At 51.4% G+C, this 14,385-nt stretch overlaps 1 protein-coding gene across 2 annotated transcripts in view; it reads left to right on the forward strand.

The window, feature by feature from the left end:
• Positions 1-14,385, forward strand: part of RABGAP1 (RAB GTPase activating protein 1) — a 1,076,978-nt gene that overhangs the window by 705,381 nt on the left and 357,212 nt on the right. For both annotated transcript variants that reach the window (XM_085612417.1, XM_085612408.1), the window contains exon 18: positions 13,852-13,995. In XM_085612417.1, the coding sequence (XP_085468543.1) occupies positions 13,852-13,995 (144 nt within the window). The remainder of the gene's footprint in view (positions 1-13,851; positions 13,996-14,385) is intronic.

The following is a 14,385-nucleotide window of genomic DNA, read 5'->3' on the forward strand; positions in this document are numbered from 1 at the left end:
CCGGCCAAGCGGCGATAGCGGGAGCTTACGCCAACGAGCTACATCGGCCCTCAGCCGCTGGAGCGGGGGCAGCAGATTCAGAGCATAACGGACCGCCGGATCGAGGGATACGTGGATACCTAAATATTTGAATCCAGAATGTGAAATCTGAATTGGACAGCCACGCGGAGGGGGTCGCCAACCAGCACATAAACACAGGATTTCACCCAATTAATGACAAGCCCTGAATTGCGACCGAAGGAGTTTAATACATCAAATAACACTATCGACGATTTCCGCGGGGAGGTGAGATAGAGCAAAATATCATCTGCGTAGAGTGACACGCGATCCTCAAACGTCGGTGTCCACCGAATACCCGTCATGGAGTGTTCCCACCGGAGCCACGCCGCCAGGAGCTCCAACGCAAGAGCAAAAAGAAGCGGGGACAGGGGGCAACCCTGCCGCGTGCCCCTGCCAAGCAAAAAGGGGGCAGAAACTCTACCATTCACCACCACCTGCACCAGTGGTTCCACGTATAACAACTTCACCCATCCAATGAATCCAGGTCCAAAACCAAACCTAGCCAGCGCCGCCCAGAGATACGGCCATTCCAGCGTGTCAAACGCCATCGTGGCGTCTAGGGACGCCAAAATGGCAGGCTCCCGAATAGAGTCAACTCTCGCAAGGACTCCATGGAGGCGCCGCAGGTTCAGCGCGTTGTTGCGGTGCAGAATAAAACCAGACTGGTCCGGATGTACCAGGTCACCGATGACTTTAATCAGACGATTAGCGAGCACTTTAGCGAGAATCTTAGGTTCAGCGTTTAGGAGTGAGATGGGCCTATAAGACTCACGCCGATCACGCGGCTTGCCCTCTTTATGGAGCACCACAATGGTCGCTAGACGTTGATCACGCGGCAGGGCGCCGGCCTATCGGGATGCAATAAACATCTCGCGGAGATGAGGTGCCAACCTATCTGGACGAAGCTTGTAGAGCTCGATCGGAAGGCCGTTAGGGCCGAGAGCCTTTCCTGAACGGACCGAGCGAATCGCCGATGCTATCTCATCGTTTGTAAGCGCCGTGTCCAGCAGTTCTTTATCATCGACCGAAAGGCACGGCAATGCAATATCTCGCAGCAATTGACGAGAGTCGTCTTCTGGCCTCTCCGAGACCGGAGAGTAGACGTCCCGCAAATGGTCCGCAAAGCAGCTCACAATCTCCCCCGGATCCGTAACACTCACACCATCAGCACGCACAATCTCCGGGACCACACGACTCGCTCGCTCTCTCCTCTCCAGCCATGCAATCAACCTTCCAGCCTTGTCACCAACATCATACAAGCGCCCCTGTTGCTCCCTACTAGCGAGCTTGGCAGCATCCGTAACCAACGCCCTGTAATCCGTTTGTTTCAGGCAAAGGGCATGGAGTTTGTCCCGTGTGACCCCCCGCCCGAGATCTTCTTCCAAGTCAGTTATGTCCGACTCCAGGCGTACCACCTCCTCAGTTTTACGCCTCTTAGCATGGGAGATCAAGGATAGGGCCTGCCCACGGATGACCACCTTGAAAGCCTCCCACAGCGTTACGGCCGATGAGACTGAACCCTGATTTTCCTCAAAGTAACGGTCCAGAGACTTAACCAAAAGGGCACGAGTTGTGGGGTCATGCAAATACCAGGGATTAATCGGGGCCACCCTCCCCTCTGCCCCCATGGCCACATCTAAGTGGAGCAGGACCGGGCAATGATCAAAGATGCCACGGGCTAAATGTTTGACCTCCCCTATCATTTGGGCCTGGGCGGCCGGCATCAGCACATAGTCCAATCTAGATAAGGAGCCGTGGACGCCAGAGTGAAATGTAAATTGGGCGAGCCCCGGAGGCATTGATCTCCAACAGTCCACAAGCCCCATAGTGTCGATAAAGCCACCCAGCCAAGCGTGCCCCCCGCGGAGGTCTCTGGGAGGGTGCCGATCCTCTCTACCCGACACCACAGAATTGAAGTCACCACCCACCAGCAAGAGGCCCTCCGGGAGCCCAAGCAGCAACCCTCCCAAGTCCGCAAAGGTAGTGGTTTGCAACCCCGGGGGGACATAAACTGAAACCAAACACAAAGTCCGTCCTTCCCATCGGCCCACCAACACAACGTAGCGCCCCAGGTCGACATGTATCACCTCATCAATTTCCAGCGGGAGAGAGGATCGAACCAAAATGCCTACCCCTCTGGAGCCGGTAGTAAAACCAGAGTGGGCCACCAAACGGTAGCCCTTTCTATTCATAGCATGACATGAGTGTCCCACCAAATGCGTCTCCTGCAACAGAACCACATCAGGAAAGAGACGTTTCAGATACTGTAGCACCACCCCTCGCTTCAATTGGTCCCCCAAACCATTGACATTCCATGTTAAAATGCGCAATCCCCTACCCCCCATGTCCACAGCAACGGACACCCCACCCACGTTGAGAGCTAAAAACAGCACATTGATTGCCTGGTATAAAACGAACACCACACAAAAACAACACCCCTACCACCACCCCCCCAACTCCCACTACACCCCCCCCCCCACCCTGCACCCCTGCACAAGACCATTAAGCCACCCCAACTCGCAGTGTGCCTGTCGCCCCACCATAAACCTACTCTACGGAAAGAAAGAAAAAACCCCCCCAAGGAGGAAGAACCTCAGCAGATACCCCGCGGACTCCCAATGATGAAGGAAGGGTAATGCAGTCCTAGAAAAGAAAAACCAGTACATCAAACCCGAGTCGGGGGTGAACACAAATTTGTCAAGGAACCACAAGTCATTCGTTCACCCTTGGTCCGCTGATCCACCACCCTCATCCGCAGCTCGTTCCTCCCCGCCGTGCCGACGGTGCAAAGTGTCAAGCCAGTCCTCAGCCGCCTCGGGCCGGTCGAAAAAATGAGTCCGTTCTTCCAGTTCAATACGTAGCTTGGCCGGGAAAAGCATAGAGTACTTCAAGCCCATGTCCCTCAGCCGCCGCTTGACAGTCATAAAGCCCATCCGCTGTTTTTGCACCGATTGTGTAAAGTCAGGATAGAAACTGATATCCGCATTGTCACATTTCGTCGGGCCAAGCACACGGGAGGCCTGCAGGATTGCGTCACGGTCCCTGAAGTTGAATATCCTGGCAATGATAGGTCGCGGCGGGGCCCCAGGCCTCGGCCGGCCCCCCGGAACTCTGTGTGCCCGCTCCACCGTGAAGAATTTGCTGAGGCCTTTCAGTGCTAGTTTGGTCAGGATCAGATCTTCCACAAAGAGATCGACCGGCCCATCCTCCGACCTCTCCGGCACACCGATGATGCGTACGTTGTTCCGCCGGGCCCTACTTTCAAAATCCTCCAGTCTCTTAGCAGAGAGGTCGCTGAGGGCCCGCAAACTACGGATCTCCGTCTGCAGTTCAGAGACATCCGTCTTGAGGCCTGATGACGTGAGATCGAGCGATTTGACCGTCTCACTAGTTTTTGACAGATCCGCCTTAAGTAAGTTGATATGGATCAACACGGTGTCCAGCTTGTGGGCTAGCGAGTCGAATTGCTGGCCGACCGAGGTCTTCATGGCGTCGATGGCACCCATGACATCTTGTAGTGACAATTCCGTCGAGGGTGACGGGCCCTCCTTGGCTGCATCTGAAAGCCCACTCGATCCAGGAGATCCCTTCTGCTGGGCATAGCGGTCCATGTTGTTAGCTTGCATGTAGCTACCCCTCCGGGGAGCTCTAGACTTGTGCTTGTCACCGTCCAGCCGGGTCGTCATCACTCAGCAGGGAGAGCAGATCCAGTATACCTGTTAGGCACAGCAATCACCCTGGGGAGTCCACCTGACTGATGGACAGCCCCCTTTGGCAATGCCACTCGACCGCCACAGATCGGTCCCAACGCAGAGCGACTGCGAGCGCCCGCCACCAGACTCCTAGAGGAAAGTCAAAAACGAAAGTGAAACCAGGGGGGGACGGGCCCGCCCAAGACCCTAGAGCCGTTGTTGTTCGATTGGAGCTCGGGGACAGTGCCAGCCTGAGTCCGGGGTGGCGCCACGGAGCAGGCCTCTTTCTGGAGTACAGGATAAGTCGAGTTCCCAGAGTCGATTTTAAGTTCCGAAAACGGGAATCACCTCCGCTTCGGTTCACCAGGAATATTCCTTCAGAATAACCGGATTATAGCCAGGATAGACGTGGGAGGCCGCGAGGGTCCCGGGAGCCCTGTGCCTACACGTCCATCTTGGTTGCGCGCTAGGCTCCTCCTCCAGTTATTCTGTTTTTAATTCCCTCCCACCGCCCACACCTATGCCTCCTCCTTCTCTGGCAGTCGGTTGGGTTGGGTTCTCTTGGTGCTACAGTTCTTCAATCTCTGGAGTGTGTATGTGGTGAACTTTCTAGTGGTCGTTCACTTATAGTCCCTTGTCTTGCAACATGTTGCTTCAATATTGTGGTTCTTTTAATTTCCCTTCTGTGGTGAAAGGCTCGCTTGTCATATCTTTTGTGCCGCTGCCATTGCCCCCTCGAGGGAGGGCACAGCTTGGCAATTTGTTGGGCCCTTGCTTGCAGCAAGTACTCTGTGGGCTCCCTTCAGCCTCTCCGGGTACTGGGTGCTTTTTCAATGATTTTATTCATTTTTAACACATACTGTTCCTGTGCTATCGCAGTTTTTTGCACGGCTCCGCGTTGTGGCGCGGAAAAGTTTCCTGTAGAAAACTGACGTCAGCATGCCGCGAGGGGCTTATGTGGCTCCATTGTCTTCACTTCCGTGGAAGACGTCAGGAAGGAGCTGGGCACCTGGCGTGCAGAGGTATTGGTGGGGATAAAAGATTTTCCGGATCCAGTCTGATGCCTGGGGGGGATATTGTAAGTTAAGGAATCTGCGGCTAGACTATGTCTCTACCAGATATGTTCGAGGCATGTGGGCTGCTGAATACATATCTGTGCATAGATCGCCGCCTAGTGTTTGGTCCGGATGTTTGCACGTTGTTGTCCTGGAAGAGTCTTCGAAGTATCCTGATATAGGTGACTCCTCCCCTGGACCACAGTGCGCATGGGCATCCTCTCCATCCTCAGATTGTTTTTTTCCGCCATTGGGTTCGGATGTGCTTATCTTAGCTCAAGTTAGGAAAATGTAGTTTAAGGCCAAAAGGCCTTTAGTTTTCGTCGGTACTGTTCCCGCTCGGTATCGCCAGCTTTCTTGCTTAGTTTAGCAAACTTCTTCAAGTTTTTCGGATCCGTTTAATCCGACCATCGACCTTACATCGACGATGGAATCGAGGACCCCATTCAAACGGTGTCCTGTTTGCCACGCCAAATATCCATATATCGACGTCCACCCGGTGTGCAACAAATGCCTCTCGCCGGATCACGACGAATCGAAATGTATGGCCTGTGCCCGATTCCGATCCAAGAAGACTCTCCGGAATCGACGGGCAGCGAGATTAGAAGCGCAGCAATCGGCACCGGCCCCGGCCAACATCTTCAGCACCGAGGACGAGGATGTTGAAAGCGTGGAAGACATGAACTACAGCCCCGCTTCCGAACACGATTCCCGATCGGAAGACGCCGATGAAGCGCTTTTTCACAGGGAAGAAGCCGACGATGAGGTAGGAGACTACGATGAGGCCTTTGGGGCCGAAGAAGATAGCTCTGGTGAAGAGCAGGGCCTACCCGTCGAAACGGAGGCTATCAAAGTGCGTCATTCTACGGCTCCGGTCGAGGGATCGCCTCCGGGCCTTACCCGAGATCAATCCCGCAGTTCTTCGGCCCCGAACATCCAGCAAGAGCCATTACTACCGAAAAAGACTTGTTTCCCTTCAACGAAACCGAAACCAATCGTCGCACCGGTTCCACAGAAACCGAAAGTGAAACTAGCAGTGGTCGGCTCGAAGCCCTCGAAGACCTCCACTCCTTCGACGCCAGCCCAGACCATCGGCTCCGAACGCACTAAAAGGGATTTCGGCGCCGAACTCGCTGCAGCGGATGTCGGTACCGACCCGAAAAAGAAGGCCATCGTTACCTCAAAAGCGCCTCGGCCGCCGGCACCGAAGCAATCGGCCGCGACGACCAAAGTTAAAATGGCCGCTCCATCGGAGTCCACTTCGAAGGCAGCGACTAGGGTCAAGTCATCGACTCCGTCGACCGCTACTACCTCTCCTCGAATCGATGACCCTGTGGCTCCGAAGCAGTCCACGCCTACCTCTGCAGAACCACTCGGCACCAAAGTACCTTCGGCGGTCTCGGTGCGACAAATTGCGGCGTCATTGCAACGCATCAGAGAACAGGCAGCCCTCCAGTCCACGTCGGTCTCCGACCCGAAAAAGGCTCCAAAGGCACCTTCGGCACCAACCAACATCACTTTTGGTTTGCCGCCGTCCACGGCGCCAAAGATGTTCGAGATCCGAACACGTGTCCGCCAGACAAGGTCCCCATCTATTGGACACTCTCCTACTGAGCCTTCACCGTCCCAATTCATCGACGCCGACACCGGCAGACTCATGCTCCGAAAACTGAAGGTCACACCAGAGCCTTGGACTCTTACAGAATCCCTCTAAAGCAGAAACTGCCAGCAGAATCGGAACCGGTTCTATACAAACGCCTGCATACCTCCTATACGGATCCCCAGTCCTTTTCTCCGAGGCCCTCCGACACGGACGCAATGGAGGATTACATGGGTGATGATGCCACCTACCCTAGGGATATAGATCCTGAGGAGCAGCAGGACCCAGATCAAGCTTGGGATGACCCTGCAGACCCGGGTGCCACAACAGATACCCAGGACACGCAGCTTTACGGCGCAAAAACATCTCCCACAGAGGACACTGCTGCCTTCAATGCCCTCATAGAACGTGCTGCAGCCAATCATGGAGTGCAACTCCACTCTGACACAGTTGAGGACGACTTCTTGGTGGACACTTTCGCCTCCTCTGAGAGGACTGTCAAGACTCTGCCCATGTTAAAAGGTGTTCTCAAGCCAGCAAAGGAGATTTTCAAGGAAACAACCAGGGCACGGGTGCTGAACCCCAAGATTGAAAAAAAATACAAACCTGCGCCCGGGGACCCTATGTACATTAGAGGTCAGTTACCTCTGGACTCCATGGTGGTTGCTAACGCTCGCAAACAGGCGCACTCGCAAACAACTGGTGATGCTCCTCCCCCAGACAAAGAGTCCGAGGTGGTGGAGACCTCAGGCAAGAGGATTGCAGCTCAAGCAGCAAACATCTGGAGCATTGCCAATACACAGGCCCTCCTGGCTCGCTACGATCGTTCACACTACGACACGCTAGAGTCACTACTCCAACATCTGCCAGACGAGTACAAAGAGGCAGCGGAGCTCCTCATCAGAGAGGGACAACTTCTTACAAACGCATCCATTAAGTGCGCACTAGATGCTGCCGACACAGCTGCGAGGGCGATAAACACCAGCGTCATGTTACGCCGACACGCTTGGTTAAGAATCTCCGGATTCAAACCTGAGATTCAAAACCACATCCTAAATCAGCCTGTCAACCCCGACTACTTATTCGGACCAGAAGTTGACACCACCTTAGAAAAGATAAAAAAGGACACTGACATTGCAAAGTCAATGGGGGCTCTGCAAACGCAGACATTTCGTAGTGGCTCCTTTCGTCGCCCCGGGAATAGGGGAGCAGCTAGAGGACAGGGGTCACAGCAGACATACAATAAAGGGGGCACACAGAGTACCTACGATAAAAACAACAGAGGTGGATATCGTGGCTCCAGCACCAAGGGCAGAGGACGCGGTTACGGCAACACCAGGTCCTCACCCAAGAACAAACAGTGACGCCCTCTACCTTCCCCCCCGACCACATAACACCTGTTGGGGGGAGACTCCAGCGGTTCCTGTCCACGTGGAATACCATCACCACGGACAGGTGGGTCAGGGATATTATCCAGCACGGTTACTGTCTCAAATTAACCTCCACTCCACCCACAATACCGCCAAAGCACCGTCCTATGTCCTCAGAGCACTTAGCATTATTGCAGCAGGAAGTGCTAAGTATGCTGCAAAAAGGTGCAATAGAGGTCGTGCCCTTCAACCAGCAGGGGACAGGGGTGTACTCTCTGTACTTCCTAATCCCAAAAAAGGACGGGTCGCTCACACCTATACTAGACCTGAGACCCCTCAACCACTACATTCTCTCAGAGCATTTCCATATGCTCACCCTACAGCAGGTTCTCCCGCTGCTCAGCCAGGGAGACTTCCTAGCCACACTAGACCTCAAAGATGCGTACTTCCACATACCCATACACCCGTCACACAGGATATATCTCAGGTTCACTATTCAGGGGCAGCACTACCAATTCAAAGTCCTCCCCTTCGGTGTGACAACAGCACCCAAAGTTTTCACCAAGTGCCTAGCTACAGTGGCTGCACATCTACGGAGACAACACATTCACGTCTACCCTTACCTGGACGACTGGCTTGTTCAGGCAAAGTCAGCCCAGCAATGTGCCAGCCACATGTCCCTCACCATTCACCTTCTTCACAGTATGGGATTCTCACTAAATTACCCAAAATCACATCTCCAACCCGCACAACAGTACCTGGGTGCGACCATAGACACTCTGGCAGCCACAGCTCAGCCAAATTTTGTGAGGATCAACAGCATGCAAATGCTGATTTCAAAGTTCAAACCTCAACACTCCCTTCCTGCGCGAGTGTTCATGCAGTTGATGGGCATGATGGCCTCCTGCATTTTCATAGTCCCACACGCGAGACTACATATGAGCCCGCTTCAGGAGTGCTTGGCACGTCAATGGAATCAGGCTCTCGGGCAATTAAAAGACCTAGTGTTGGTGAGCGGTCGGGCATACAACTCTCTGCATTGGTGGAATCCACAAAACCTTTTCAAGGGCCGACCGTTCCAAGAGCCTGTTCCACAAATAATACTGACGGCGGACGCGTCTCTCCAGGGATGGGGAGCTCATGTACTCAATTACACAGTGCAGGGACTATGGACAATACAACACAAGAAGATGCACATCAACCTTCTGGAACTGATGGCAATCTTCCTGGCAATGAAGGCATTCAAAGTACACTTGTGCAACAAAGTCGTGTTGATCCGGACGGACAACATGACTGCCATGTACTACATACAGAAGCAGGGAGGAACACACTCTCCACAGTTGTCTCATCTGGCTCAGAGCATGTGGAAGTGGGCCATTCAGAGGAACATATTCCTCATGGCGGAACACCTCCCCGGCAAGGACAACCAGATGGCGGATCTGCTCAGCAGACACAGCCACCAGATGCACGAGTGGAAGCTACACCCGTCAGTACTGCAACCGTACTTCCAACAGTGGGGTCATCCAGAGATAGACCTATACGCCACAAACAAACGCAAAATGCCAAAGCTTTGCCGCCAGGTTCCCACACCCGCAGTCTCAGGGCAATGCGATATGGATGAACTGGTCCGGCAGATTTGCGTACGCTTTTCCCCCAGCGCCACTAATACATCTAGTGGCACGCAAACTGCAACAACACTCACTGACACTCATCCTAGTTGCTCCCACATGGGCGCGCCAGCCATGGTACACCACCTTTCTAGAACTTTCCGTGGTGCCGCATCAAAGGCTGCGGATCAAACCTGCACTCTTAACGCAGAGCCATGGCGAAATTCAGCACCCAGATCCGCAACAGCTGAACCTGGCAATCTGGCTCCTGAAGTCTTAGAGTTTGGCTACCTAAACCTGCCACCTGACTGTATGGAGATCATTAAGGAGGCCAGGAGACCCACTACCAGAGCTTGCTATGCAGCTAAATGGAAGAGGTTTGTCATTTATTGCACCAACAATGACATTAACCCGCTAGACGCATCCATTCAAAACCTAATCTGTTACCTCTTACACCTATACCGATGCAATCTGGCATACACCTCAATACGTATCCATTTGACCGCAATAGCAGCCTATCTCCAGAACAGGCAGCACCTCTCTTTATTCAGAGTGCCTGCCATCAAAGCTTTCTTGGAGGGACTTAAACGAGTAATTCCCCCAAGACACCCACCAGCACCGGTGTGGAACCTCAACTTGGTCCTCACCCGCCTGATGGGTCCACCCTTCGAACCTCTCCACTCATGTGAGATTCAATTCCTCACCTGGAAAGTAGCTTTTCTAGTGGCAATCACTTCGTTAAGAAGAGTTAGTGAACTCCAGGCACTAACCATTCAAGAGCCATTCATACAGGTTCACGCAAACGGGGTCGTACTACGTACCAACCCCAAATTCATGCCTAAAGTAATATCGCAGTTCCACATGAATCAAACTATTGAACTGCCTGTTTTCTTTCAGAATCCACAAAATGTCGCTGAAAGAATGCTCCATACACTAGATGTCAAAAGAGCCCTCATGTACTATATAGACAGAACTAAAGACTTTAGGAAGACAAAACAACTTTGCGGTGCCTTTTCTCCACAACACAAAGGCAACGCCATCTCCAAAGCAGGTATAGCCAGATGGATCGTTAAATGTATTCAAATTTGCTATCAAAAGGCTAAACGCACATTAACGATTCCCCCACGAACCCACTCAACGTAAGTTAGGGGCGTCCATGGCTTTCCTGGGAAACATTCCTTTACAGGATATATGTAGAGCAGCCACATGGTCCACTATACATACATTTACCAAACACTATTGTGTAGATGTACACTCAAAACAGCAAGCAGCTGTAGGACAGGCTGTTCTCAAAACTCTTTTTCAGACCGCTGCAGCTGGCACTGGTGGCCGCCGCTAATAGGAGGTACTGCTATGTATTCTATGCACAGATATGAATTCAGCAGCCCACATGCCTCGAACTGAATATGCTACTTACCAGTATGCATCTGTTCTTGGCATGTACGGCTGCTGACATTCATATCGCCCACTCTCCTCCCCGGCGCCTGTAGCAGCTGCAGCTCTCAGAATTACTGTATAGCATGGTCATCACTTTCTGTATCTACTCCATCACTGCCACAATGGCGAAAAACAATCCGAGGATGGAGAGGATGCCCATGCGCACTGTAGTCCAGGGGAGGAGTCACCTATCTCAGGATACTTCGAAGACTCTTCCAGGACAACAACGTGCAAACATCCGAACCCAACACTAGGCGGCGATCTATGCACAGATATGAATGACAGCAGCCCTACATGCCAAGAACAGATGCATACTGGTAAGTAGCATATTCAATCGTTACCGAAGGTAAGTAACTTTTCCATTAGCTTCGCCCTGTCGCACTTCGGGTGTCTTTGGTCTCGCTTGTCTGTAGTGCTTCTGTCCTTGATTTTGCGGCTCACACCGTCTCTGCCGCTGTGCGGCAATGTTTAGTACTATTAGTACAAACTTGGGCACACACCCCATATTGGGCTCGTTCTCCAAGGTACTAGCTTAGCATTTATATCTCCGCTGTATGGGGCCTCTTTTATCACCACTTCTACAGCGTTTTTTCCACATTCCCTGCTGCCCCGCACAGGTGTTTTCACACTTCTGCTTGGATCATACTGTGATTTTTCATATGATGTATTTCTGCGGAATACTTGCTGCTTGTGGTCCGGGGCACATACATTGATCCTGACTGTTTCCGCTGTTGTGCCTCTAGCTTGAAGGGGACCGTGGTTCTTCCCGAGCATGTGGGGGGGGGGGGGGGGGGGGGATGTTGCCCTTTCCTTCATGTGGTGTCCGTGGTCACTGACCCAGTCTGCTTGTGCCACCCCCTCTTTGTGGTGCTCGGCTGCCTGGTTCTCCTTTTGGGCCGTTGCCTTCTTGATGTCGTGCGCATCTGAGCTGCTCACGCTGCCCTGCAGGAGGCCTTTCCTTTCTTAGTGTGGTTTCAACGTCCACAAGATGTGCTTAGGTGCCTTCCGGTATGCTTCAATGTCTTAGTGTCGCTCCTACTTTGACACTTGGCTGTGTGCCATTGGCCCTTTTGCCGTTTGCAACAGACTACCTATGTCTGGGCATGTCTTCTATTTTACTACCGGTCTTCTGGCCATTGATTGGTCGCCTGCCAATGTTGTCACATGTGTCTAGCTGATGCAGCTTGAAAAGTGCTCTTCCGCTATTCTACATACTGGTCCGATATGCGCTTTCTGTCATACCGGTTGCCATCTCTCTGGGTTTAGCTTACAGGCGACACATTACATCTGGTGGATCTTCCACACCCTGTGTCCAGTTCCACTTCTGGCAGTGTCATCCTATTCCTTTTAACGCCAGACAATTTAGTATGCGTTTTCTTGTTCCATACCGGCACTTGCTGGGCAAGAGTCCTCCTTTGCCTTCGTTGCCCCCTGTATCTTACGGGTGCAGGTTCAACCGAGTTTATTCCACTGCTTTGCTTGGTCCACCGGTAATCGCTTTTTGGTTTGTCGACAACTCGGATCCTGCGGATTCATTAGGCCCTAGGCTTGGTTCATCTTCCCTTTTCGAAGTTGTGACCTTTTGCTCCAGCACGTGCATTCTGGCTCTGGGCTCTGGGCTTTCCCTCTCTCAACCCGTTCTACACAAAAAGGGGTTTTCGCGCTGTTCTTGTCAGCTTGTGGTACCTTTGCCTTCCATTGTTCTCTCTCTTCTGAGCTTCATGGTCTATGAGTTAGCTACGTTGTCATTACTGTCCCCACTGTGCTTCGGCACATGATTTACGGCACTGTTTTAGTCACTTATTGACGGCCAAGTTCTCTCTAGAACTTGGTGAGGTTCAGTGGCAGACCTGCCTCCTTTATAGGTATGGCTGTGGTATCTATTCTAAGTTAAGGAATCTGCAGCTAGACGTCTCTATCAGAGGAACGAGTTACTTACCTTCGGTAACGATGTATCTGTTAGAGACATAGTCTAGCCGCAGATTCCTTAACGCCCGCCCATCCTCCCAGTTCTGCGAGGACCTTTTCTGGTTGGGCTTTCTACGCTCGCCTCCCTTCGGGTGGCTTGATCCTTCTGCAGGGTAACACTTTCACTTCACTCCCACACAGAATGCTTCATTATGCTTTCATAGCTCTACTCCGCCCATTTGGACGGTATACCTATGTGTCATGTATCCTTTCCAACCTAACGCCCTGGGTTGTACAGTGTGGTTCTATTCGTGTTTTTTCCCACCCCCCCCACTCCCCCTTTCTTTATTGCCTTGTCCTTCATGGTTCTACAATAAGGTTGCGGACATTCTGTCGTCCGCCATGATGTTGTTTACATCTTCATTTACCTCCCAGGATGGTTGGCCTTAATTTTTGCGGGGTTGCTTCTCAGAATGGTGCTCTGCTCTTTCCCTTTACTCGTTTCCAATATACCGTACTTGGCACTTTATGGTGCAGTTTTTCATCATTCCATGTCTTTTCATTATTTTCGCACACTGTTCCCATAGTCTGACATTTTTTTGGTGGTGGCTCCGCATTGCGACGCGGAAAGGTTTCTCCGACAAACTGACGTCAGTGTGCCAGGAGGGGCATATATGACTCCGCTGACATCACGTCCGTGGACGACGTCCGGGCGGAGCCGCCCCCGGCGCGCAAAGGCGCTGCTGCAGATAATTTTCCGGATCCAGTCTGACGCCTGGGGATAATCTAAATTAAGGAATCTGCGGCTAGACTGTCTCTACCAGATACATCGTTACTGAAGGTAAGTAACTCGTTCGATGAGTCAAACGATGTGTTGCCCTGTCATTGGTTTTAATACCTTCTAGTCCCATATCTGTGCTTTTAAAGATTCAAAAATTATACTGCTTGATTTCCTCGAAAGCAAAAATTGTTAGATATTGAATATGAGGGTAAAAATGTCGGTTTTGTTTCATCAGTATAATATAACCTTCATTATTTTTGTGAAAATCTTTTGTTGTTTTCACCTAATGAAATGTAAGATGGAATGTTTTTCATTGCAATCATTGCTTTTATATATTTCAGGAGTACATCCCTGATCTGTATAACCATTTCTTGGAAATCAGCCTCGAAGCACACATGTATGCCTCCCAGTGGTTTCTTACTTTGTTTACTGCAAAGTTTCCGCTCTACATGGTCTTCCACATCATTGATTTGCTTCTTTGTGAGGTTAGTGCATTATTGAATCTAAAAATGTTTTCATCTCTCCTACTCTTCTATAAAGCTTTTTTTTCTTCACTTCTAATCTATTTGTAGCCATTATCCAACATTTCAGTGTAGTATTTATGTTAAATCAAATGATTTCTACTTTTTCCAATTTATAGATGTAGTATATAAAACACTTGATAGCTTAAATCCTTTTTTTTTTTTTTAGTTTTTCAAAGATGTCACATGAAAATGTTTTTAGGTCTCGCCTGGCGAGAGCAGCTCGCCATGGAGAGGACCTTTTGCGATCGATTCAGCCAAAGCTGAATACACGCGCGTGGAGATGTACAAAAATGGCTGCTCACGCTATTCACAAAGGTAAACATAAACGCGTATGCCCAAAAAATGAACGCG

This window comes from Triturus cristatus, chromosome 1_2 (genome assembly GCF_964204655.1).
Source record: "Triturus cristatus chromosome 1_2, aTriCri1.1, whole genome shotgun sequence".
NCBI lineage: Eukaryota > Metazoa > Chordata > Amphibia > Caudata > Salamandridae > Triturus > Triturus cristatus.